Source organism: Oncorhynchus mykiss, chromosome 15 (genome assembly GCF_013265735.2).
Source record: "Oncorhynchus mykiss isolate Arlee chromosome 15, USDA_OmykA_1.1, whole genome shotgun sequence".
Taxonomy (NCBI): domain Eukaryota; kingdom Metazoa; phylum Chordata; class Actinopteri; order Salmoniformes; family Salmonidae; genus Oncorhynchus; species Oncorhynchus mykiss.
Genome location: NC_048579.1, coordinates 12,990,066 through 13,017,565, shown reverse-complemented (window position 1 = coordinate 13,017,565; position 27,500 = coordinate 12,990,066). Strand labels below are relative to the sequence as shown.

At 46.5% G+C, this 27,500-nt stretch overlaps 1 protein-coding gene across 1 annotated transcript in view; it reads right to left on the bottom strand.

The window, feature by feature from the left end:
* LOC110515947 (contactin-associated protein-like 2) overlaps positions 1-27,500 on the bottom strand; it is a 286,632-nt gene that overhangs the window by 104,986 nt on the left and 154,146 nt on the right. Inside the window, exons 7-11 of the mRNA XM_036943719.1 lie at positions 27,433-27,500; positions 22,394-22,537; positions 21,862-22,120; positions 13,995-14,144; positions 2,246-2,408 (exon numbers count right to left, since the gene is read on the bottom strand). The exon at positions 27,433-27,500 is cut by the window's right edge and continues 117 nt beyond it. Of these exons, the coding sequence (XP_036799614.1) occupies positions 2,246-2,408; positions 13,995-14,144; positions 21,862-22,120; positions 22,394-22,537; positions 27,433-27,500 (784 nt within the window). The remainder of the gene's footprint in view (positions 1-2,245; positions 2,409-13,994; positions 14,145-21,861; positions 22,121-22,393; positions 22,538-27,432) is intronic.

Here is a 27,500-nt window from a genome sequence, read left to right as displayed (position 1 = left end):
ATGATTACTTTTATTTTAACTTAATATAATACATAAATACAATCTATTTAGTCTCAAATGAATAATGAAATATGTTCAATTTGGTTTAAATAATGCAAAAACACAGTGTTGGAGGAGAAAGTAAAAGTGCAATATGTGCCATGTAAGAAAGCTAACGTTTAACGTTTAAGTTCCTTGCTTAGAACATGAGAACATATGAAAGCTGGTGGTTCAATGTTCCCAGTTCTTCAATATTCCCAGTTAAGAAGTTTTAGGTTGTAGTTATTATAGAAATTATGACGCGTCGACTATTTCTCTCTATACCATTTGTATTTCATATACCTTTGACTATTGGATGTTCTAATAGGTACTTTAGTATTACCAGCCTAATCTCAGGAGTTGATAGGCTTGAAGTCATAAACATCACTGTGCTTCAAGCATTGCTAAGAGCTGCTGGCAAACGCAGTAAAGTGCTGCTTGAATGAATGCTGACTGCTGCCTACCACCGCTCAGTCAGACTGCTCTATCAAATATCAAATCATAGACAAATCATAGATATAATAAACACACAGGAATATGAGCCTTAAGTCATTAATATGGTCAAATCCGGAAACCATAAATTTCGAAAACAAAACGTTCATTATTTCAGTGAAATACGGAAGTGTTCCGTATTTTATCAAACGGGTGGCAACCTTAAGTCTAAATATTGCTGTTACATTGCACAACGTTCAATGTTATGTCATAATTATGTAAAATTCTGGCAAATCAGTTCACACTTCATAACGAGCCAGGCGGCCCAAACTGCTGTATATACCCTGACTCTGCTTGCACTGAACGCAATAGAAGTTACACAATTTACCTAGTTAATATTGCCTGCTAACATGCATTTATTTTAATTAAATATGCAGGTTTAAAAATATATACTTCTGTGTATTGATTTTAAGAAAGGCATTGATGTTCATGGTTAGGTACATTTGTGCAACGATTGGGCTTCTTTTGGCAATGCGCTTTTGTTAAATCATCACCCGTTTAGCGAAGTTGATGTCGGCTGTGATTCGATGATAAATTAACGGGCACCGCATTGATTATATGCAACGCAGGACAAGCTAGTTAAACTAGTAATATCATCGACCATGTGTAGTTAACTAGTGATTATGTGAAGATTGATTGTTTTTTATAAAAATAAGTTTAATACTAGCTAGCAACTGACCTTGGCTCCTTGCAGCCACAAGGTCCTTTTGATGCTGCCCTCGCGTAACAGGTGGTCAGCCTGCCACGCAGTCTCCTCGTGGAGTAACAGGTGGTCAGCCTGCCACGCAGTCTCCTCGTGGACTGCAATATAATCGGACATAATCGGCGTCCAAAAAGGCAGATTACAGATTGTTATGAAAACTTAAAATCGGCCCTAATTAATCGGCCATGTCAATTAATCGGCCATGTCAATTAATCGGTCATGTCAATTAATCGGTCAACCTCTAATTACAACACTGTAAAAAGACATAATATGACATTTGAAATGTCTTTATTGTTTTGGAACTTTTGCGAGTGTAATGTTTACAGTGAATCTGTTTATGTGACCAGCAATATCAACAATCCAGCATAACACACATTTTAACAGACAAGAAATGTGAAGGATTGACACCAAACTATCTCAAAGTCTTATATTATAAATACTACTGATGCATTCATTCTATCAATGTATTAGTCAAACACACCTCACTTTATGGGGAGTTTATTTGATGTAACACAGCTTCAACATCAGAGAGGGAGTTAATTTAATGTAACACAGATTCAGCATCAGAAAGGGAGTTAATTTAATGTAACACAGCTTCAACATCAGAGAGGGAGTTAATTTAATGTAACACTGCTTCAGCATCACAGAGATAAATTGATTGGAGAAAGATTTAATATTTATATGACTGAAGAAATGTGAACCACCTGCAAACAGAAATGCTAATATTACTTCATCTGGAGATATATTTCAATATGATGTTTCAAATACAGTTGTTGTTGTCTCTATTGACTATCAGCTCTCTGACCACATTACCCATCAAATATCAAACGATTAGATAGCCTCTTGTGTGTGTGTGTGTGTGTGCGTGTGTGTGTGTGTGCGTGTGTGTGTGTGTGTGTGTGTGTGTGTGTGTGTGTGGCTGTGTGTGTGTGTGTGTGTGTGTGTGTGTGTGTGTGTGTGTGTGTGTGTGTGTGTGTGTGTGTGTGTGTGTGTGTGTGTGCATGTGTATGTGTGCGCGCAAGTGTGTCACACCTGTCTATGATGGCACACATGTCCAAGCTGACGTTCTCAAACACTCCCACAATGCCTTTCTCCACGGCATGCATATCCGCCAGCTGATCATCCAACAGAATTGCCTGCATGCAGCCCTGGAACGACTTCTGGGTGGGAGGGGCTAAGGTAGGCAGGAAGTACCCTGGGAGAGGGAAAGAGAGAGAGAGAGGGAGAGAGGGGATGGGGAGAGTGTGAGAGAGAGAGAGGTGCAGGGGGAGAGGGAGACATAGAAAGGGGGGATAGAGAGACAGGGGTGAGGGTGTGGGGGAGAGAGAGGTAGGGGATGGGGAAAGTGAGTGAGGGAGAGAGAGAAGAGGGGAGGGGAGAGTGAGAGAGAGAGAGAAGAAGGGAGGGGAGAGTGAGAGAGAGAGAGAGAGAACGATAGAGAAAAGGGATGGGGAGAGTGAGAGAGAGAGAGAGAAAGAGAGAGAGAGAGAGAGATAGAGAGGGGATGGGGAGAGTGAGAGAGAGAGAGAGAGAGAAAGAAAGAGAAGAGAAGAGGGGAGAGTGAGCGAGAGAGGGAGAGAGAGAGAGGGGATGGGGAGAGTGAGAGAGAGAGTGAGAGAGAGAGAGAGAAAGAGAGAGAAAGAAAGAGGGGGGGATGGGGAGAGAGAGAGAAAGAGAAGAGGAGAGAGAGAGAGAGAGAGAGAGAGAGAGAGAGAGAGAGAGAGAGAGAGAAAGAAAGAGAAGAGGGGAGAGTGAGCGAGAGAGGGAGTGGGAGTGGGAGAGAGACAGAGGGGATGGGGAGAGAGAGAGAGAAAGAGAAGAGGGGAGAGAGAGAAAGAGGGAGAGAGAGAGAGAGAGAGAGAGAGAGAGAGAGAGAGAGAGAGAGAGAGAGAGCGAGAGAGAGAGAAGAGGGGGGATAGGGAGAGAGAGAGAGAGAGAGAGAGGGGAGAAAGGGAGAGCTATAAAACACAGCAGCTCAATGACATCTCCATCATCAGAGTGTAATAGTCTGTCAGACACAGCAGGATGTCCATCAACCTCAAGGCCATCGCCTCTACAGCCTTAGTATTGAGGCCAACCTGTCTAGGTGTGTGTGTGTTTGTGTGTGTGTGTTTGTGTGTGTGTGTGTGTGTGTGTGTGTGTGTGTGTGTGTGTGTGTGTGTGTGTGTGTGTGTGTGTGTGTGTGTGTGTGTGTGTGTGTGCGTGCGCGCGTGTGTGTGTGTGTGTGCCTGAATGTGTTGCAGTGCTCATTTTGTGTTTGGGATTTCTTCCAAAAGTTTCTCAAGTCACCGCCACCATCTGTCTCAACTGTCTCCACACCTGCCCACTGTCTACCATAAAGAGAGAGAGACGAGAGAATATATAAAGAGAATGTTAGAAAGGAAGAAAGAGAGAGAGAGAGAGGTGCAAAAGATTCCCACCATCAACAAAAACGGAAGGGATCTGTTGCAGCTCTGTAGAAGCCTGGTTCTGTACTTTGTCAATGGTAGGACTCTTTGGGGAGATTCACCTACTGCTCACCTCTTGGCCAGAGCACAGTAGACTATATGATTACAGACATTGACCCTTCGTCTCTCAGCTCATTCACTGTCAAGCCACTAACACCTCTGTCTGATCACAGCCAAATTACGTTGTTCCTCAAAAGAACAGACATGGAAATAACCACACATTCACAGCCCAGTAAACTGTACAACATCAGACATTCACAGCCCAGGAAGCTGTACAACATCAGACATTCATACAGATGGGCCCAAAACAGCACAGAAGAATACCAGAAAGCAACTTGTAACCAAAATATCCAAACACTAACTTTCTGAATACCACATTCACTCACAGTAAAGAAGGCATCAATCTGGCAGTACAAAACATCAACTATATATTCAGGCAAACGGCAAAAGAAGCACAACTGAAATTGATAAAAAACAATACAAAAAACAAAAAATACCACTTGGTGATGCAGACTGTAAAATTATAAGGAAAAACTTACAACACTATCCAACCAAAAGCACAGAGACCCAAATAACGGTGAACTACGCCTTCATTACTGTGAGACTTTAAAACTCTATAAACGTGCACTCAGAACCAAAAAAGCACAGTACAGCAGCAAGCAGCTGACACTAATTGAGGAGTCCATAAACACACACAACTTCTGGCAAAACTGGAAACAACTAAAAAAATCTAAACAAGAGGAATTAGCGATACAAAATGGTGACATATGGACAACCCATTTTAAAACACTCTACAACACCGCTCAAATTGACACAAAGACAGAACAAATTGACACAAAGACAGAACAACGACAAATTCATGAGAAGTTGAATGGATTAGAAAAAGCTATAAAGGACCATCAAAATCCATTGGACTCCCCAATTACTGACCAGGAGCTCTATAAGAAACTTCAGGCTCTCAAATTTAAAAAGGCATGCGGACCTGTTTGCATCCTAAATGCTCAAACTCACTAGTGCAAAATATCAATTGGCTATATTAAAACAGTTGAATTTGATCCTGAGTGTAGGTTATTTCCCTGACATCTGGAATCAAGGACTCATAACCCCAATCTTTAAGAACGGAGACAAATTTGACCCCGACAATTACAGAGGCATTTGTGTGAACAGTAACCTGGAGAAGGTTTTCTGTAGTATTATAAATGTAATAGTTCTAAAATTCCTTAATAAGCACAATGTCTTGAGTAAAAGCCCAACTGGATTTATACCAAAACATTGCACGACTGATCATATTTACACCCTACACACCCTGATAGATAAACATGTGCACCAAAATAATACCAAAATATACACTTGCTTTATCGACTTCCAAAAAGCATTTGATTCTATTTGGCATACAGGTCTGTTCTACAAAGTTATTGAAAGTGGTGTAGGGGGTAAAACATATGACATAATTAAATCAATGTATACTGGCAATACGTGCAGCATTAAAATTGGTAAGAAAATAACATAATTATTTAACCAGGGGAGGGGCCTTCGCCAGGGTTGCAATCTGAGCCCTGCACTCTTCAATATTTACATCAACGAGATTGGCCACAACTGTAGAACAATCCTCAGCCCCTGGTGTTAGTCTCCACAATTCAGAAATGAAATGCCTACTCTTCACAGATGACCTATGCCTTCTGTCACCCACAGCACATGGCCTACAGCAGAGCCTGGACCTGCTATAGCAGTACTGTCAGACCTGGGCCTTGGCAGTAAACCCCCACAGCACATGGCCTACAGCAGAGCCTGGACCTGCTATAGCAGTACTGTCAGACCTGGGCCCTGGCAGTAAACCCCAAAAATACTAAAATAATGATTTTCCAGAGAAGATCCAGATCTTAAGGAATTAGACCAAAATGTTCAATTGGTACAAAATATATAGAGTACTGCACACACTACAATTACTGAGGTTTAAAAATAAGCTCAACTGGACACCTTAATGAGGCAGTGAATGAACTGAGAGAAAAAGCAAGCATTGCATTCTACACCATCGCAAAAACCAAATTAATATTGTAATACCTATTAAAATTTGGCTAAAACTAATTGAATATGTCATTGTGGGGTCCACTTGAAAAACAAGAGTTCATGAAATGGGACAAACACACCATTGAAACCCTGCATGCAGAGTTCTGTAAGATTCTCCTACATGTCCAGAGGAAAACTACAAACAATGCATGCAGGGCAGAATTAGGCCAATATCCACTAATAATAAAAACTCAAAAAAGAGCAATTAAGTTTTGAAAACATCTAAAATACAGTGACCCCCTCTCATATCATTACCAAGCCCTGCAATGCCAAGAGCTGAGCAAAGAAAAGAGTCCCCTCATCCAGCTGGTCCTGGGCCTGAGTTCACAAACCTGTTCTACTAACACACTGAAGCCTCAGGACACAGTCAAAACAAAACTACATTGCTTATTGGGAAACACAAGCACAAACACAAAGCAAAATGCAGTGCAATCTGGCCCTAATTCGACAGTACACTGTGGCTAAATATTTGACCATGGTTACTGATCAAAACCTTGACAAAGTACAGGCTCAGTGAGCACAGCCTTGCCATTGAGAAGGGTAGACACAGGAAAACCTGGCACTATGGGTTGCCTGAGGATATAGATTCTGATCGGGGTACCCAGTTCACATCTGGGGTCTAGAGGGCGTTTATGGAACGTCTGGGGGTCTCGGTCAGCCTCACATCAGGTTTTCACCCCGAGAGTAACAGGCAAGTGGAGAGAGTTAACCAGGATGTGGGTAGGTTTCTGAAGGTCCTATTGCCAGGACCGGTTGGGGGAGTGGGTGGCTTTCAGCCCCTGGGCAGAGATTTCCCATAACTCCCTCCGCCACTCCTCCACTAACCTATCTCCTTGCGGGAGGTTCCTCCGCCCCCTCTGGACATCGAGGGGGCCCCGGCGTATACTGTTCGAGCCATCATGGACTCAAGGCGTCGGGCGAGGGGCCATTAGTACCTCATGGAGAGGGAGGGGTACGGTCTGGAGGAGATATGCTGGGTGCCGGTGGAGGACATCTTGGACCCTTCGTTATTGCGGGAATTTTACCGTCTTCACCCGGATCGTCCTGCACCTCGTCCTCAGGGTCATCCCCGCGGGCGGTGTCAGCACGCTGCTGGAGCCGTGTGTCAAGGGGGGGTGGGGGGGGGGGGGGGGGGGTACTGTCACGACTTCTGTCAAAGTTGGTGCCTCTCCTTGTTCTGGCGGTGTTCGGCGGTTGACGTCACCGGTTTTCTAGCCGCTACCAATCTATGTTTCATTGTCCATTTGTTTTGTCTTGATTGTACACACCTGGTTTCCATTCCATTATTATTTATTCCCTATATAACCCTCTGGTTCCCACATGGTTTTATGCGTATTTGTTCTGTGTTTAGCAGTCGTTACTATTTTGTGAGCTGGATTGTTGTCTCTGCGTGGAATTGATTTTGTCGTCGTCTTGAGTAAAAGTCCGTTATTACTCATCCTCGGTGTCCTGCGCCTGACTCCGTCCCACCTTCTGCACATCTACCCTTTACAGAAACACCTAAAATATGGAGTCAGCAGGTGCACCCAGTCCTCCGTTACCTGTGGAGGAGCACGTCCAGCAGCATGTGACGATGCTACAACATCTTGGCACAGCCATGGATCGCCTGCTGCACACCATGGAGCGATGGGAGAGAGGGGTTTTCCCACACACCCATCAACTTCACCCCAACCCACACCGCTGTCCACCCCTCCGTCACATGGACCCAGTGGGATTCAGCTCTCGCTCCCGAGGGCATATGATAGGACGGCTGCCGGGTGCCAGGGGTTCCTGCTCCAGTTGGAGCTGTACCTGGCGACCGTCCACCCGGCTCCCTCGGGACACGAGAGCATGTCCGCCCTCATCTCCTGTTTGTTGGGGAGAGCACTTGAGTGGGCAACGCCGTATGGGGGAGAGAAGGCGCAGCGTTGGTCCACTATAAGGATTTCAGCTGCCTCTTTGATCATCCACCTGAGGGGAGAGCAGCGGGGAATGTTTGTTCCATCTTAGACAGGGGATGAGGAGCGCACAGGACTTTGCAATGGACTTCAGGACCCTGGCAGCCAGCGCGGGATGGAATGAAAGAGCCCTGATCGACCGGTGCAGTCTACGTGAGGACGATCATCGGGAGCTGGCATGCAGGGATAACACCCTTACCCTCGATCAGCTGGTGGATTTATCCATCCGGCTGGATAACCTGTTGGTCACTCGCGGACGTCCGGATCGGAGCCTACACCTATGGAGCTCGGAGGTGCTGCTCTGAGGGTGACCGGAAGGGGGGGGGGGGGGGATTTCCTGCACCACATGTGGCCGCAGAGGGCACACTGCTGGTCGGTGCTGGGGAGGTTCCCCAGGGAGTAGAGGCTGCAGGCAGGGCACTGGTGGATCATCCCAGGTGAGGATGCACCTGTGTGTGTATAGAATTTCCTGAGTTTTCCCCGCATTCCCAGCAAAAGGCTCTAGTAGATTCAGGCGCAGCTGGGAAATGTATTGACCATTCATTTGCACTTAGATTAGGGATCCCTATTGTTCCTGTTGAATTGCCCTTCCCTGTACATGCCTTAGATAGTTGTCCTTCAGGGTCGGGGCTGATTAGGGAGGTCACAGCTCCACTCTGTATGATAACGCAGGAGGGTCATGAGGAGAGAATTAGTCTCTTCCTGATTGATTCTCCTGCGTTTCCCGTGGTGTTGGGCCTTCCCTGGTTGGCCTATCATGACCCCACTAATAAGTGGTGACAGAGGGCTCTCAAGGGATGGTCACTTAAGCGCTCAGGGAGGTGTGTAGGTGTTTCCATCGGTGCTACTACGGTGGAGAGTCCAGACCAGGTCTCCACCGTGCACATCCCCTCTGAATATGCCGATTTGGCTCTCGCCTTCTGTAAGAAGAGAGCGACTCAACTACCACCCCATCGACGGGGGGATTGTGCGATAAATCTCCTGGTATAGCTATGGAAACATATGTCTCCGAATCCCTGGGGGAGGGTTACATTCGGCCTTCCACTTCACCTGTCTCCTCAAGTTTATTTTTTGTGAAGAAGAAGGACGGTGGTTTACCCCTGTGTATTGACTATCGAGGAATCAATCAGATCACTGTGTGGTACAGTTACCCGCTGCCTCTCATAGCCAGTGTGATCGAGTCAATGCACGGGGAGTGCTTCTTCACAAAATTGGATCTCAGGAGCGTTTACAATCTGGTGCGTATCCGGGAGGGGGATGAGTGGAAGACGGCATTTAGAACCTCGTCATGCCGTACTGGTTGATGAATGTTCCATCAGTCTTCCAATCCTTCGTGCTTGTTCTGTGTTTAACAGTTGCTACTATTTGGTGGGCTGGATTGTTTTCCTCTCTTGGGAGAGAGAGAGAGAGAGAGAGAGAGAGAGAGAGAGAGAGAGAATATATAAAGAGAACTTTAGAAAGGAAGAAAAAGAGAGAGAGAGAGAGAATATATAAAGATAATGTTATAAAGGAAGAAAGAGAGAGAGAGAGAGAGAGAGAGAGAGAGAGAATATATAAAGAGGACGTTAGAAAGGAAGAAATAGAGAGGAAGAGAGAGAATATATAAAGAGGATGTTAGAAAGGAAGAAAGAGAAAGAGAGAGAGAGAGATAGAGAATATATAAAGAGAATGTTAGAAAGGAAGAGAGAGAGAGAGAGAGAGAGAGAGAGAGGGAGAGAGAGAGACAGACAAGAGAGAAAGAGAGAGAGGGAGAAAGAGAGAGAGAGAGAGAGAGAATATATAAAGAGAACTTTAGAAAGGAAGAAAGAGAGAGAGAGAGAGAGAGAGAGAGAGTGAGAGAGAGAGAGAGAGAGAGAGAGAGAGAGAGAGGGAGAGAGAGAGAGAGAGAGAGAGAGAGAGAGTGAGAGAGAGAGAGAGAGAGAGTGAGAGAGAGAGAGAGAGAGAGAGAGAGAGAGAGAGAGAGAGTGAGAGAGAGAGAGAGAGAGAGAGAGAGAGAGAGAGGGAGAGAGAGAGAGAGAGAGAGAGAGAGAGAGAGAGAGAGAGAGAGAGAGAGAGAGAGGGAGAGAGAGAGATAATATGTAAAGAGAACGTTAGAAAGGAAGAAAGAGAGAGTGTCTTTACTATCATTAAATTGAAGACTTAACTTTTCTCTGTAATTAGTCTTTCGCGATCAAACTGATTAATCATGCAACTGTAATTAACTCGGAAGTCGGGGCACCAAGGAAAATATTCAGATTACAAAGTTATAATTTCCTAATATAACCTTTCAGATATTTTATATCTGATCAATTAGTCTTCGAATTAATTAATTATTTACTTTACCTCACGTTAGTCTCATTCCAAACGTCGTAAATTGTTGTTCTGCATGAACCCAGTCTTCACTATGAGTCATCCATACATCAATTGTCTTAAATCATTTATTTATTAACTAACTAAACAATCACAGAAGTGCACACACAAACAAACAAAGTAAATATGGTTACAAGAAATGATAGGGAAATGTGCCCTAGTGGGCTAAACCGGCATGGCGGCTTGCTAGACAAAAGGGAAGTGGGGGTCGAACATTGACATGTTAATCCTTTGCACATGAACTCTCACTCATTCAGGAACAATGTGTATATTTACGCTCAGTGTGTCGTCGGGATCTTTGTTGAAAAGTTAGTTTCTGTTGGAGAGTTTTCGTCCTCTCTCTCTCTCTCTCTCTATCTCTCGCTCTCTCTCTCTCTCTCTCTCTCTCTCTCTCTCTCTGCCGTGGTTAGAGTGAACTGTTCAGAGCCACATTCATTCATGTTGTTGTAGAATGGATGTTTCGGGGGTTGTCGTTCTTCGCGTTCAATGATACCGAATTCCTAGCTGCAGACTAGTAATTAATATCAAAGACTTGTTCTTATTCTGTCGGTATCGATAGTCTAAGAGTTTAACCACGTGGTATGGTTAAAAGATTCAGCAATGGTCTGCAACCTTTGTCCTCCCGTGATTGAGAGAAACATGGTCTACTTGAGGAATTCTCAAGATTGGGGTTTTATTCGGAATTGCAGAAAAGGGGCTGTCCCAGGATGCCTGACCCTAACTGGGCTCATGGGTGGTCCTGTGATTTAGTTCAACTCAAAAGGGAATTGGAGTTTCCTTCATTAAACAGTCCAAAATCACATTACACAATTTTACAAACAGTATCCTCCTCACTCATTCATCTTATACAACAATTAGATGTAAACCTAATATCTAAGGCTATTATATAAACAGGGTTATGGTAATGTTGCCGCACCGTCTCCCATGAGCTTCCCCAAGTTGTAACAAACGGACCGGAACGTTTCTCCGGAACGTAAACGTTGTTCGGACCTCAAGTTCTGTGAGGTGGAAGAAATTCCTTTGTTCTCTATGAAACTTCACTCTATCTCTATACTGTTTGGCCATGTGGCAGGGTCTTCCCTAGGAATTTACGACCTCACTCTGACCACAGCAGTCTAGTTGAAGGAGGCAAGGGGGAGGCAGGGAGAGGGGGATGGGGCTTGCTGGACCCAAAGAGGGCAACGTCATGACACAGCATAGTATGGCCCTGTGAGAGTCAATAGTCAGATTAAAACCGGTTGTGACTAGGGGGCAGAATTTTCATTTTTGGAAAAATAACGTTCCCATAGTAAACGGGATATTTTGTCAGGAGAAGATGCTAGAATATGCATATAATTGACAGCTTAGGATAGAAAACACTCTAAAGTTTCCAAAACTGTACAGATATTGTCTGTGAGTATAACAGAACTGATGTTGCAGGCGAAAGCCTGAGAAAATACAATCCGGAAGTGCCTCATGTTTTGAAAGCGCTGCGTTTCACTGCGTCCCTACTGAGCAGTGAATGGGCTATCAACCAGATTACTTTTTCTACGTATTCCCCAAGGTGTCTACAGCATTGTGACGTAGGGAACATTGGCTATCTACAGTGCCTTGCGAAAGTATTCGGCCCCCTTGAACTTTGCGACCTTTTGCCACATTTCAGGCTTCAAAAATAAAGATAGAAAATTGTATTTTTTTGTGAAGAATCAACAACAAGTGGGACACAATCATGAAGTGGAACGACATTTATTGGATATTTCAAACTTTTTTAACAAATCAAAAACTTATAAAATGGGGCGTGCAAAATTATTCAGCCCCTTTACTTTCAGTGCAGCAAACTCTCTCCAGAAGTTCAGTGAGGATCTCTGAATGATCCAATGTTGACCTAAATGACTAATGATGATAAATACAATCCACCTGTGTGTAATCAAGTCTCTGTATAAATGCACCTGCACTGTGATAGTCTCAGAGGTCCGTCAAAAGCGTAGAGAGCATCATGAAGAACAAGGAACACACCAGGCAGGTCCGAGATACTGTTGTGAAGAAGTTTAAAGCCGGATTTGGATACAAAAAGATTTCCCAAGCTTTAAACATCCCAAGGAGCACTGTGCAAGCGATAATATTGAAATGGAAGGAGTATCAGACCACTGCAAATCTACCAAGACCTGGCCGTCCCTCTAAACTTTCAGCTCATACAAGGAGAAGACTGATCAGAGATGCAGCCAAGAGGCCCATGATCACTCTGGATGAACTGCAGAGATCTACAGCTGAGGTAGGAGACTCTGTCCATAGGACAACAATCAGTCGTATATTGCACAAATCTGGCCTTTATGGAAGAGTGGCAAGAAGAAAGCCATTTCTTAAAGATATCCATAAAAAGTGTTGTTTAAAGTTTGCCACAAGCCACCTGGGAGACACACCAAACACGTGGAAGAAGGTGCTCTGGTCAGATGAAACCAAAATTGAACTTTTTGGCAACAATGCAAAACGTTATGTTTGGCGTAAAAGCAACACAGCTCATCACCCTGAACACAACATCCCCACTGTCAAACATGGTGGTGGCAGCATCATGGTTTGGGCCGGCTTTTCTTCAGCAGGGACAGGGAAGATGGAGTCTGCAAAAGACCTGAGACTGGGACGGAGATTTGTCTTCCAACAAGACAATGATCCAAAACATAAAGCAAAATCTACAATGGAATGGTTAAAAAATAAACATATCCAGGTGTTAGAATGGCCAAGTCAAAGTCCAGACCTGAATCCAATCGAGAATCTGTGGAAAGAACTGAAAACTACTGTTCACAAATGCTCTCCATCCAACCTCACTGAGCTCGAGCTGTTTTGCAAGGAGGAATGGGAAAAAATGTCAGTCTCTCGATGTGCAAAACTGATAGAGACATACCCCAAGTGACTTACAGCTGTAATCGCAGCAAAAGGTGGCGCTACAAAGTATTAACTTAAGGGGGCTGAATAATTTTGCACGCCCAATTTTTCAGTTTTTGATTTGTTAAAAAAGTTTGAAATATCCAATAAATGTCGTTCCACTTCATGATTGTGTCCCACTTGTTGTTGATTTTTCACAAAAAAATACAGTTTTATATCTTTTTGTTTGAAGCCTGAAATGTGGCAAAAGGTCGCAAAGTTCAACGGGGCCGAATACTTTCGCAAGGCACTGTAACTGGGAGTCTCGTGAGTGAAAACATCCGAAGCACATCAAAGGTAAACGATTTTATTTGATTGCTTTTCTGATTTCCGTGACCAAGTTACCTGCTGCTAGCTGGACAAAATGCTATGCTAGGATATCGATAAACTTACACAAATGCTTGTCTAGCTTTGGCTGTAAAACATATTTTGAGAATCTGAGATGACAGGGTGATTAACAAAAGGCTAAGCTGTGTCTCAGTATATTTCACTTTTTTCACGATTTTCATGAATAGGAATATTTTCTAGTAATATTTATGTCCGTTGCGTTATGCTAATTAGTGTCAGCCAATGATTAACGCTCCCGGGTTCCGGGATGGGGAGTATCAAGAGGTTTTAATGTCAACCTCTCTGTCTCATTTTACTGTATGAGCAGCCAGCCAGACAGCCAGGCAGCCAGTCAGCCAGCCAGCCAGCCAGAGGAGAGGATGTGATGTGTACATATAGAGTTCTAGAGTTATTTTTCTCTCCATCAATATCCCCCTGCCTGACTGGCTGAAAAGTTTACTGCATAGTTCAATATGTCATGTTTTGCATCATAGCCAGTTCACGGTCTGGCTCAAAGCACATGATAAAGTGTCTGTTCAATAGTTGACAATAATTGATCTTTATTTTCTAAGGACAGTAAATCAATGCAGATCATTATGCATATCTTGTGTGCAGATGTACAAACACACACACACCACACACGCACGCACGCACGCACAAACACACACACACACACACACACACACACACACACACACACACACACACACACACACACACACACACACACACACACACACACACACCCTTTCTCACCTCCCAGATGGTATGTTCCACCAGTCCTGATGATGATAGGCGTGGTGGTTCGGACCGCTGACGCTTCGTCTCCATCGATCGTCAACATGACAGAGTTCTCCTTAGCGACTAGATGCACCGCGTGCCACTGGCCGTCGTTAAGGTCTGAACCTGAGGACGAAAGGAAAGGAAGAGACACACACACACACACACACATGCCTGGTTAGAGTGGTTAATTAGTAGAGGACCCCTCTTAACATTGAGTTTCAGAACCCCATTGCATGCTGGGACCCAGTCAGCTATGTGAAAGGGCTCTCAGCTCCAACAGAGCTCATAGGCCACTGCTAGGCACACACACACACACACACACACACACACACACACACACACACACACACACACACACACACACACACACACACACACACACACACACACACACACACACACACACACACACACACACACACACACACAGAGAGGAAGGCAGGAAAGAAAAGGGCACAATGACAGAGAGGGGTGGAGGGAGACAGGGGAAGAGGGACAGAGAGGGATGGGGAGAGACGGGGAGAGGGACAGAGAGGGGTGGGGGGAGACAGGGGAAGAGGGACAGAGAGGGGTGGGGGGAGACAAGGGAAGAGGGACAGAGAGGGGTGGGGAGAGACGAGGAGAGGGACAGAGAGGGGTGGGGGGAGTCGGGGAAGAGGGACAGAGAGGGGTGGAGGGAGACAGGGGGAGAGGGACAGAGAGGGGTGGGGGGAGACAAGGGAAGAGGGACAGAGAGGGGTGGGGGGAGACAAGGGGAGAGGGACAGAGAGGGGTGGGGGGAGACAAGGGAAGAGGGACAGAGAGGGGTGGGGGAGACAGGGGGAGAGGGACAGAGAGGGGTGGGGGGAGACAGGGGGAGAGGGACAGAGAGGGGTGGGGGGAGACAGGGGGAGAGGGACAGAGAGCGGTGGGGGGAGACAGGGGGAGAGGGACAGAGAGGGGTGGGGGGAGACAGGGGGAGAGGGACAGAGAGGGGTGGGGAGAGACAAGGGAAGAGGGACAGAGAGGGGTGGGGGGAGACAGGGGGAGAGGGACAGAGAGGGGTGGGGGGAGACAAGGGGAGAGGGACAGAGAGGGGTGGGGGGAGACAGGGGGAGAGGGACAGAGAGGGGTGGGGGGAGACAGGGGGAGAGGGACAGAGTAGGGTGGGGGGAGACAGGGGGAGAGGGACAGAGAGGGGTGGGGGGAGACAGGGGGAGAGGGACAGAGTGGGGTGGGGGGAGACAGGGGGAGAGGGACAGAGAGGGGTGGGGGGAGACAGGGGGAGAGGGACAGAGTGGGGTGGGGGGAGACAGGGGGAGAGGGACAGAGAGGGGTGGGGGGAGACAGGGGGAGAGGGACAGAGTGGGGTGGGGGGAGACAGGGGGAGAGGGACAGAGAGGGGTAGGGGGAGACAGGGGGAGAGGGACAGAGAGGGGTGGGGGGAGACAGGGGGAGAGGGACAGAGAGGGGTGGGGGGAGACAGGGGGAGAGGGACAGAGAGGGGTGGGGGGAGACAGGGGGAGAGGGACAGAGAGGGGTGGGGAGAGACAGGGGGAGAGGGACAGAGAGGGGTGGGGGGAGACAGGGGGAGAGGGACAGAGAGGGGTGGGGGGAGACAAGGGAAGAGGGACAGAGAGGGGTGGGGAGAGACAGGGGGAGAGGGACAGAGAGGGGTGGGGGGAGACAGGGGGAGAGGGACAGAGAGGGGTGGGGGGAGACAGGGGGAGAGGGACAGAGTAGGGTGGGGGGAGACAGGGGGAGAGGGACAGAGAGGGGTGGGGGGAGACAGGGGGAGAGGGACAGAGAGGGGTGGGGGGAGACAGGGGGAGAGGGGGAGAGAGGGGTGGGGGGAGACAGGGGGAGAGGGACAGAGAGGGGTGGGGAGAGACAGGGAGAGAGGGACAGAGAGGGGTGGGGGGAGACAGGGGGAGAGGGACAGAGAGGGGTGGGGGGAGTCGGGGAAGAGGGACAGAGAGGGGTGGAGGGAGACAGGGGGAGAGGGACAGAGAGGGGTGGAGGGAGACAGGGGGAGAGGGACAGAGAGGGGTGGGGGGAGACAGGGGGAGAGGGACAGAGAGGGGTGGGGGGAGACAGGGGGAGAGGGACAGAGTGGGGTGGGGGGAGACAGGGGGAGAGGGACAGAGAGGGGTGGGGGGAGACAGGGGGAGAGGGACAGAGAGGGGTGGAGGGAGACAGGGGGAGAGGGACAGAGAGGGGTGGGGGGAGACAGGGGGAGAGGGACAGAGAGGGGTGGGGGGAGACAGGGGGAGAGGGACAGAGAGGGGTGGGGGGAGACAGGGGGAGAGGGACAGAGAGGGGTGGGGGGAGACAGGGGGAGAGGGACAGAGAGGGGTGGGGGGAGACAGGGGGAGAGGGACAGAGTGGGGTGGGGGGAGACAGGGGGAGAGGGACAGAGTGGGGTGGGGGGAGACAGGGGGAGAGGGACAGAGAGGGGTGGGGGGAGACAGGGGGAGAGGGACAGAGAGGGGTGGGGGGAGACAGGGGGAGAGGGACAGAGAGGGGTGGGGGGAGACAGGGGGAGAGGAACAGAGTGGGGTGGGGGGAGACAGGGGGAGAGGGACAGAGTGGGGTGGGGGGAGACAGGGGGAGAGGGACAGAGAGGGGTGGGGAGAGACAGGGGGAGAGGGACAGAGAGGGGTGGGGGGAGACGGGGAGAGGGACAGAGAGGGGTGGGGGGAGACAGGGGGAGAGGGACAGAGAGGGGTGGGGAGAGACAGGGGGAGAGGGACAGAGAGGGGTGGGGAGAGACAGGGGGAGAGGGACAGAGTGGGGTGGGGGGAGACAGGGGGAGAGGGACAGAGAGGGGTGGGGGGAGACAGGGGGAGAGGGACAGAGAGGGGTGGGGGGAGACAGGGGGAGAGGGACAGAGAGGGGTGGGGGGAGACAGGGGGAGAGGGACAGAGTGGGGTGGGGGGAGACAGGGGGAGAGGGACAGAGAGGGGTGGGGGGAGACAGGGGGAGAGGGACAGAGAGGGGTGGGGGCAGCTGTTTGCAGATGTAAGAAACACAAACTGATAGTGTCATTATAGAACGCTAGTTGATTTCAATTTAAAGAATAAGCAAAGAGGCTGCATGTGCTGTGTTGACCATGCAGACTGAACCCAAGTGACTCGTGGTCGAGGAACAACAAGGGGGCGGGACTAGGTCTGTGTGGAAAGCGGCAGAGAGACAGCAGGAGAGAGAGGACTCAAGTAGCGGAGTAAACTATAAAAATGGATGTTACACGCGCCGTCTCACATTTAACAAACCAAACATTCAAATACCGTTATAGAGGTTAAAGTAAAAAACAAAACCAGTCCAGGCATCAATACCGGTATATCGTAAAATACGTTATACTGCCCATCCCTATGTGTGTGTAGGCAAGGGAGGGAGAGAGGGAGATACATAATAAATAACAGTTGGGGCATTCCCTGTTGTTATGCACACACCTAACCACACACACACACACACACACACACACCTAACCACACACACACACACACACACACGCACACACACACCTAACCACGCACGCTCGCAGCAACGCACGCACACACACACACACACACACACACACACACAGACAGACAGAAAAACATGCAGGATTAATGTGTAATGGAACAGAGAGAGAGATGTTGTCTATCTAAAATGGAAGTAAGAGGTTATGTGTCCTCGTTAACCTTGCAGTAGTGTGTTTCTAGGGTTTAGTTTGGAAGTATCTCAAGGCAGACGGGGGTATATTTTCTTGGAAAAAAACATATTTTCACACTTTACTGCACAATCATGTAATTAGCGATCATCAGTGTCTCCTCCTTGACAACAGCATCAAAACAATGAGCGGCGTAACCACGACAACGACCTTGCTGTACCCATCTGATTGTTGCTAATTAGTCATTAGCTGGTAGAGGCAATCATCATCGCTAACGAGATGGCAGGATAAGATATTTACACAGACGTGTTTGATGGGTGGGTGGTGTGGTTAAGTGTGTGTGTGTGTGTGTGTGTGTGTGGTTAAGTGTGTGTTGTTGCGCAACAACTCACTGCCTTCCTGAAGACAAACAATGTATACGAAATGCTTCAGTCTGGTTTTAGACCCCATCATAGCACTGAGACGGCACTTGTGAAGGTGGTAAATTACATTTTAATGGCATCGGACCGAGGCTCTGCATCTGTCCTCGTGCTCCTAGACCTTAGTGCTGCTTTTGATACCATCGATCACCACATTCTTTTGGAGAGATTGGAAACCCAAATTGGTCTACACGGACAAGTTCTGGCCTGGTTTAGATCTTATCTGTCGGAAAGATATCAGTTTGTCTCTGTGAATGGTTTGTCCTCTGACAAATCAACTGTACATTTCGGTGTTCCTCAAGGTTCCGTTTTAGGACCACTATTGTTTTCACTATATATTTTACCTCTTGGGGATGTTATTCGAAAACATAATGTTAACTTTCACTGCTATGCGGATGACACACAGCTGTACATCTCAATTAAACACGGTGAAGCCCCAAAATTGCCCTTGCTAGAAGAATGTGTTTCAGACATAAGGAAGTGGATGGCTGCAAACGTTCTACTTTTAAACTCGGACAAAACAGAGATGCTTGTTCTAGGTCCCAAGAAACAAAGAGATCTTCTGTTGAATCTGACAATTAATCTTAATGGTTGTACAGTCGTCTCAAATAAAACTGTGAAGGACCTCGGCGTTACTCTGTACCCTGATCTCTCTTTTGAAGAACATATCAAGACCATTTCAAGGACAGCTTTTTTCCATCTACGTAACATTGCAAAAATCAGAAACTTTCTGTCCAAAAATGATGCAGAAAAATTAATCCATGCTTTTGTCACTTCTAGGTTAGACTACTGCAATGCTCTACTTTCCGGCTACCCGGATAAAGCACTAAATAAACTTCAGTTAGTGCTAAATACGGCTGCTAGAATCCTGACTAGAACCAAAAAAATCTGATCATATTACTCCAGTGCTAGCCTCTCTCCCTGGCTTCCTGTCAAAGCAAGGGCTGATTTCAAGGTTTTACTGCTAACCTACAAAGCATTACATGGGCTTGATCCTACCTATCTCTCTGATTTGGTCCTGCCGTACATACCTACACGTACGCTACGGTCACAAGACGCAGGCCTCCTAATTGTCCCTAGAATTTTTAAGCAAACAGCTGGAGGCAGGGCTTTCTCCTATAGAGCTCCATTTTTATGGAACGGTCTGCCTACCCATGTCAGAGACGCAAACTCGGTCTCAACCTTTAAGTCTCTACTGAAGACTCATCTCTTCAGTGGGTCATATGATTGAGTGTAGTCTGGCCCAGGAGTGGGAGGGTGAACGGAAAGGCTCTGGAGCAACGAACCGCCCTTGCTGTCTTTGCCTGGCCGGTTCCCCTCTTCCCACTGGGATTCTCTGCCTCTAACCCTATTACAGGGGCTGAGTCACTGGCTTTACTGGGGCTCTCTCATGCCGTCCCTGGAGGGGGTGCGTCACCTGAGTGGGTTGAGTCACTGATGTGGTCATCCTGTCTGGGTTGGCGCCCCCCCCCCCCCTTGGGTTGTGCCGTGGCGGAGGTCCTTGTGGGCTATACTCAGCCTTGTCTCAGGATGGTAAGTTGGTGGTTGAAGATATCCCTCTAGTGGTGTGGGGGCTGTGCTTTGGCAAAGTGGGTGGGGTTATATCCTTCCTGTTTGGCCCTGTCCGGGGGTGTCCTCGGAGTGGGCCACAGTGTCTCCTGACCCCTCCTGTCTCAGCCTCCAGTATTTATGCTGCAGTAGTTTATGTGTCGGGGGGCTAGGGTCAGTTTGTTATATCTGGAGTACTTCTCCTGTCCTATTTGGTGTCCTGTGTGAATCTAAGTGTGCGTTCTCTAATTCTCTCCTCTCTTTCTCTCTCTCGGAGGACCTGAGCCCTAGGACCATGCCCCAGGACTACCTGACATGATGACTCCTTGCTGTCCCCAGTCCACCTGGCTGTGCTGCTGCTCCAGTTTCAACTGTTCTGCCTTATTATTATTCGACCATGCTGGTCATTTATGAACATTTGAACATCTTGGCCATGTTCTGTTATAATCTCCACCCGGCACAGCCAGAAGAGGACTGGCCATCCCACATATGCTCTCTCTAATTCTCTCTTTCTTTCTCTCTCTCGGAGGACCTGAGCCCTAGGACCATGCCCCAGGAATACCTGACATGATGACTCCTTGCTGTCCCCAGTCCACGTGACTGTGCTGCTGCTCCAGTTTCAACTATTCTGCCTTATTATTATTCGACCATGCTGGTCATTTATGAACATTTGAACATCTTGACCATGTTTTGTTATAATCTCCACCCGGCACAGCCAGAAGAGGACTGGCCACCCCACATAGCCTGGTTCCTCTCTAGGTTTCTTCCTAGGTTTTGGCCTTTCTAGGGAGTTTTTCCTAGCCACCGTGCTTCTACACCTGCATTGCTTGCTGTTTGGGGTTTTAGGCTGGGTTTCTGTACAGCACTTTGAGATATCAGCTGATGTACGAAGGGCTATATAAATAAATTTGATTTGATTTTGATTTGATTTGTGTGTGTGTGGTTAAGTGTGTGTGTATGGATATGTGTGTGTGTGGTTAAGTGTGTGTGTGGTTAAGTGTGTGTGTGTGTGTGTGTGTGTGTGTGTGTGTGGAGCAGTATCAAATCAAATCAAATCAAATCAAATTTTATTTGTCACATACACATGGTTAGCAGATGTTAATGCGAGTGTAGCGAAATGCTTGTGCTTCTAGTTCCGACAATGCATTAATAACAAGTAATCTAACTAACAATTCCAAAACTACTGTCTTGTACACAGTGTAAGGGGATAAAGAATATGTACATAAGGATATATGAATGAGTGATGGTACAGAGCAGCATAGGCAAGATACAGTAGATGGTTTCGAGTACAGTATGTACAAATGAGATGAGTATGTAAACAAAGTGGCATAGTTTAAAGTGGCTAGTGATACATGTATTACATAAGGATACAGTCGATGATATAGAGTACAGTATATACGTATGCATATGAGATGAATAATGTAGGGTAAGTAACATTATATAAGGTAGCATTGTTTAAAGTGGCTAGTGATATATTTACATCATTTCCCATCAATTCCCATTATTAAAGTGGCTGGAGTTGAGTTGAGTATGGAGTTGAGTATGTGTGTGTTGTTAGGTTCTAGATTGAAATACTTGCTATACTAGCAGTTAATGGTTACATGTGTGAAGAATGTATATGGTGGGGTCAATGGAGGGTGGTATACGAAGTATGGATCTGGAAAAGTTACTAAGTAAGGGAGAAGGCAATCACTTGGTTGTGGTCACTGATAAGGTTGGATAGCTGTGGATTAGTGAGGAATGTCAGGTCAGGTTAGACGAAGGGAGAAGGAACAGCTTTCTTCCATGTCTCCTAACTTCCTGCCTAGCAACACTGATGTCGTGTTGAGAGGTGTGAGCAGGAGACTCCGCCTACAGGAGGGTATAAATACCTGTGCTGGTGGAAACATGTCTTTGTCTTTTCAGCTGTTTCTACCAGTGGATGAATAAACTTGGTTTGAGCTTTGACTAGTTGTCCGTTTGTTTTTCACTCTATCAGTACCGAACAGTGTGTCTGGTTAAATTGATCCTGAGTGGCGCAGTGGTCTAACGCATTTCAGTGCAAGAGGCATCACTACAGCCCCTGGTTTGAATCCAGGCTGTATCACAAGGACCGTCATTGGGAGTCACATAGGGCGGCACACAATTGGCCCAGTGTCGTCCGAGTTTGGCCGGGGTAGGCCGTCATTGTAAATAAGAATTGATTCTTAACTGACTTGACTGGTTAAATAAAGGTAAATGTGTGTGTTCCTGTCCCTCCTACCTGATGAAATTGCTATCCTGGTGTTCTTCGCCTGCGTCACGTTGAAGTGAACTCCCATCTTCCCGTCGTCAAGGGCGATCTCAAGCGTTCCGTCGTCAAGGTTACTGAAGAGGAGGAGTCCGTTGGCGTTCCAGGTGCGGAACTGGAATCTAAGTGATACTACATCCTGATTGGCTCTTCCTGGGAGCTGCAGGAAGCTGGTGGCGTTGAAGAAAACTGGGAAGGAGTGAGACTCCATGCAAGAGAATGACAGATTACGCTACAGAAAGAGAGAGAGAGAGAGAAAGGGAGGGAGGGAGATTCTTATCATTACTTGTGATTGTCATTAGTTATCAAATAATCATTCATCAAATGAGTTGTTTGCTTCGAGAAATTATTACATTTGACAAGGTAATTTGATAATATATTGTATTTGTACAATATATTATCAAATGACCTTGTCAAATGTAAGAGAGACAGAGGCAGAAACAGAGATAGATGGAGATTCAGAGAGAAACAGAGAGCTAGACAGTGACAGTTGTGTGTAACTTACAAAGCTGGAGGTGTCTAGCTTCTTGCGTCGTGCCAGATCAGTGATGTTGTCTCCGTTGTAGTTGATGCTCTCCATACAGCCTCTGAAGTTCTTCATCCCCCCTCCCATTGGCTTACCACTGTAGGGCATGCCACCAAAACTCAACTACAGTAGAGAGAGAGAGGTGAGACAAAGATAAATAGAGGGATTAAAGAACTAAGATAGAATCTGCTAAGATATCTTGGTGCTCCCTAAATGTTACTGCATGTGTCATTGTTAAGTGTCTGTACTGTGATGCTTCACTACTCATATTAATGAATGAATTAAAGCCAAGAATGTATAAGGGAAGCCAGGCTTTAAACAGAGGGAAGCCAGGCTTTAAACAGACACACCAAGGGAAGCCAGGCTTTAAACAGACACACAAAGGGAAGCCAGGATTTAAACAGACACACCAAGGGAAGCCAGGCTTTAAACAGACACACAAAGGGAAGCCAGGCTTTAAACAGACACACCAAGGGAAGCCAGGCTTTAAACAGACACACCAAGGGAAGCCAGCATTTAAACAGACACACCAAGGGAAGCCAGGCTTTAAACAGACACACAAAGGGAAGCCAGGCTTTAAACAGACACACCAAGGGAAGCCAGGCTTTAAACAGACACACCAAAGGAAGCCAGGCTTTAAACAGACACACCAAGGGAAGCCAGGCTTTAAACAGACACACCAAGGGAAGCCAGGCTTTAAACAGACACACCAAGGGAAGCCAGGCTTTAAACAGACACACCAAGGGAATCCCGGATTTAAACAGACACACCAAGGGAATCCCGGATTTAAACAGACACACCAAGGGAAGCCAGGCTTTAAACAGACACACCAAGGGAATCCCGGATTTAAACAGACACACCAAGGGCTAAGCAGATTGGCTGGGCAGTTCTGCACTGAGCAAAAGCAGTCACGCTGTCGGGAATAACTCAGTTAGTTAACGATTCAACTACTGTACCTAGCAGCACATTGTAGGCACGTGTATATGCATGCACTCACCTAGACATACACACACATACAATCACTGTATTTTTGTATGATGTATCTTGGGTATTTAAAAATCTATTTGGTGCTATAAGTGGTATTAGTGTGCAGTACAGTTTCATTGCATTAACATCCATCATTAATTCTATATTATAAGCAAGCTTTGTCTGAGCTGCTTTTGAAAGCGAAAGTCGAATTGAAAACAGTATTGGTATTGCTAGAACTGATGGTTTGGTTCGCTGAACTAGCAAGTCTGTTTGTTTTGTTACCACGGCAACTACTGTTGCTATCTCGTTATGTCAGTGGACGCTGAACACATTTCTACCGGCAAATTAACACATTTCTAGTGGCAAATGTGTTCATTTATAGCCATGGTATGAAAGGGATCATCAACTCAGGGCTCTAGGCGTTCTCTGTAAAATAATGCAACTCCGTGGAAGGTCAGTTTGACTCTGCTAGCGCGTCGTGGAACACACCTTCTACGTTGTTCATGATTTTCCACAGAACACACAGCCCCTCGTTGATTATCCCTTACATAGACTGCATTCTGAAACTCTTATTCTAAAATTGACTACATAAAATAAATACTCAGCAATCTACACACCCCATACTGACAAACACAAACACGAAAATGGGCTTTTTGAATTTTTGCAATTAAAAAACAAATGATATACCTTATTCCATAAGTACTCAGACCCTATGAGACTTGAAATTAAACTCAGGTGCATCCGGATTCCATTGATCATCCTTGAGATATTTCTAGAACTTGATTGGAGTCCACTGATGGTACATTCAATTGATTGGACATGATTTGGAAAGACACTCACCTGTCTATACAAGTACCCACAGTTGACAGTGCATGTCAGTGCAAAAAAACAAGCCATGAGGTTAAAGGAATTGTCCATAGAGGTCCGAGACAGGATTGTGTCGAGGTGAAGATCTGGTTTAGGGTACCTAAACATTTCTGCAGCATTGAAGGTCCCCAATAACACAGTGGCCTCATCCTTCCTGACCGACCGGTGAAACTGAGCAATTGGGGGAGAAGGGCCTTGGTCAGGGAGGTGACCAAGAACATGATGGTCAGTCTGAGAGGTCTAGAGATGGGAGAACCTGTGTACAGATGGGAGAAATTTCCATCTCTGCAGCACTCCACTAATCAGGCCTTTATGGCCGAGAGGCCAGATAGAAGCCACTCCTCAGTAAAAGGCACATGACAGCCCGCTTGGAGTTTGCCAAAAGGCATCTAAAGGACTCTCAGACCATGAGAAACAAGTGTCTCAGGCTAGATGAAACCAAGATTGAACTTTTTGCCCTGAATGTCAAGCGTCACGTCTGGAGGAAACCTGGCACCATCCCTACGGTGAAACATGGTGGTGGCAGCATCATGCTGTGGGGATGTTTTTCAGCGGCAGGGACTGGGAGACTAGTCAGGATCGAGGGAAAGATGAACGGAGCAAAGCAGAGAGAGATCCTTGATGAAAACCTGCCCCAGAGTGCGCAGGACCTCAGACTTGGGCGAAGGTTCACCTTCCAACATGCCAACGACCCTAAGCACACAGCCAAGACAACGCAGGAGTGGCTTTGGGACAAGTCTCTGAATGTCCTTGAGTGGCCCAGCCAGAGCCTGGACTTGAACCCGATTGAACATCTCTGGAGAGACCTGAAAATAGCTGTGCAGCAACGCTCCTCATCCAACCTGACAGAGCTTGAGAGGATCTGCAGAGAATAATGGGAGAAACTCCCCAAATATAGGTGTGCCAAGCTTGTAGAGTCATACCCAAGAAGAATTAAGGCTGTAATCACTGCCAAAGGTGCTTCAACAAAGTACTGAGTAAAGGGTCTGAATACTTATGTAAATGTGATATTTCAGTTTATTTTTATTTTTATAAAAACAGTTTTTGCTTTGTCATTATGGGCTATTGTGTGTAGATTGATGAGAGAAAACATTTTTAAAATCCATTTTAGAATAAGGCTGTAACATAATAAAATGTGGAAAAAGTGAAGGGGTCTGAATACTACGAATACACTGTATGGATTAGTCCTGATGAGTGAGTTGTAACTCCACTATCTAATTTCTTCTGGTATCAAATCTAACAGCAAATACTGGCAATTATAGCTGACATATGAGGGAAAAGGAAAGATGTATATATATATATATATATAGAGAGAGAGAGAGAGAGAGAAAAAAAGGAAAGATATATATATATAGAGAGCGATATATATATATATATATATATATATATATATATATATATATATATATATATATATAGAGAGAGAGAGAGAGAGAGAGAGAGAGAGAGAGAGAGAGAGCGAGAGAGAGAGAGAGAGAGAGAGAGAGAGAGAGAGAGAGAGAGAGAGAGAGAGAGAGCGAGAGAGAGAGAGAGAGAGAGAGAGAGAGAGAGAGAGAACAATGGAGAGAGAGAGATTAAAAAATAAGAAAATAGAACACTGTAGAAAGAAGAAGGGAAGAGAGAAAGCAGAAGAGAGGAGAGGAGACATGACACTGACAAGCGGAGGAGGGTGTTAATAGGGTGAGTCGGAGGTGAGACAGAGGAACTAGGGGGAGGAAGGGGGAGGGAGGTAAGTTGACGGCTGTGCTCTCAGGACAGAGTGTTAATTAGTGCTATACAATGCCTGTTATAGGTCTAGAGTGAGGGAGGGAGGGAAATACTGAGAGACACTGTAGAGGAATCTGAAGCAGTGGAACAATGCTCTGTGTCAGTGTGTGAATGCAAGTGCATCGGAAAAAAATATCAAGTGTTTGTCCTATGTTTCATGAGCTGAAATAAAAAAAAAAGCTTATTTCTCTCAAATTCTGTGCACAAATGTGTTTACATCCCTGTTAGTGAGCATTTTTCCTTTGCCAAGATAATCCATCCACCTGACAGGTGTGGCATATCAAGAGTAGGTGCACCTTGTGCTGGGGACAATAAAAGCCACTCTAAAATGTGCAGTTCTGTCACACAACACAATGCCACAGATGTCTCAAGTTTGTGCAATTGACATGCTGACTACAGGAATGTCCATCAGAGCTGTTGCCAGATAATTGAATGTCCATTTCTCTACCATAAGCTGCCTCCAACGTTGTTTTAGAGAATTTGGCAGTACGTCCAACAGGCCTCACAACCGCAGGCCACGTGTAACCACGCCAGCCCAGGACCTCCACATCTTCTTCACCTGCGGGATCGTCTGAGACCAGCTACCGGGACAGCTGATGAAACTGTGGGTTTGTACAACTGAAGGATTTCTGCACAAACTGTCAGAAACAGTCTCAGGGAAGCTCATCTGCGTGCTCATCGTCCTCACCAGGGTCTTGACCTGACTGCAGTTTGCCATTGTAACTGACTTCAGTGGGTAAATGCTCACCTTCGATGGCCACTGGCACGCTGGAGAAGTGTGCTCTTCATGGATGAATCCCGGTTTCAACTGTACCGGGCAGACAGCGTGTATGGCGTTGTGTGGGCGAGCGGTTTGCTGATGTCAACGTTGTGAACAGAATACCCCATGATGACAATGGGGTTATGGGCAGGCATAAGCTACAGACAACAAACACAGTTCCATTTTATGGATGGCAATTTTAATGCACAGGCATCCCGTACCGATACTGAGGCCCATTGTCATGCCATTCATCCACCATCACCTCATGTTTCAGCATGATAATGTCGCAAGGATCTGTACACAATTCCTGGAAGCTGAAAATGTCCCAGTTCTTGGCCTGCATATTCACCAGACATGTCACTCATTAAGATGTGGAAGGAGATGTGTCACGCTGCATGAGGCAAATGGTGGTCACATCAGATACTGACTGGTTTTCTGATCCACTCCCCTACTTTTTCTTAAGGTGTCTGTGACTGACAGATGAAATCCATAGATTAGGGCCTAATGAATGTATTTAAATTGACTGATTTCCTTCTATGAACTTTAACTCAGTAAAATCTTTGAAATTGTTGCATGTTGAGTTGATATTTTTCTTTAGTGTACTGTATGTACAGTACAGGCGTGTGTGTGTGTGTGTGTTTCTTTAGCTCCTCACCTCGTAGTCTAGATCCAGATGGTCAAACTCTCCGTTGGTCCTGAAGTGTTGTGTGTGTGTGTCCAGGG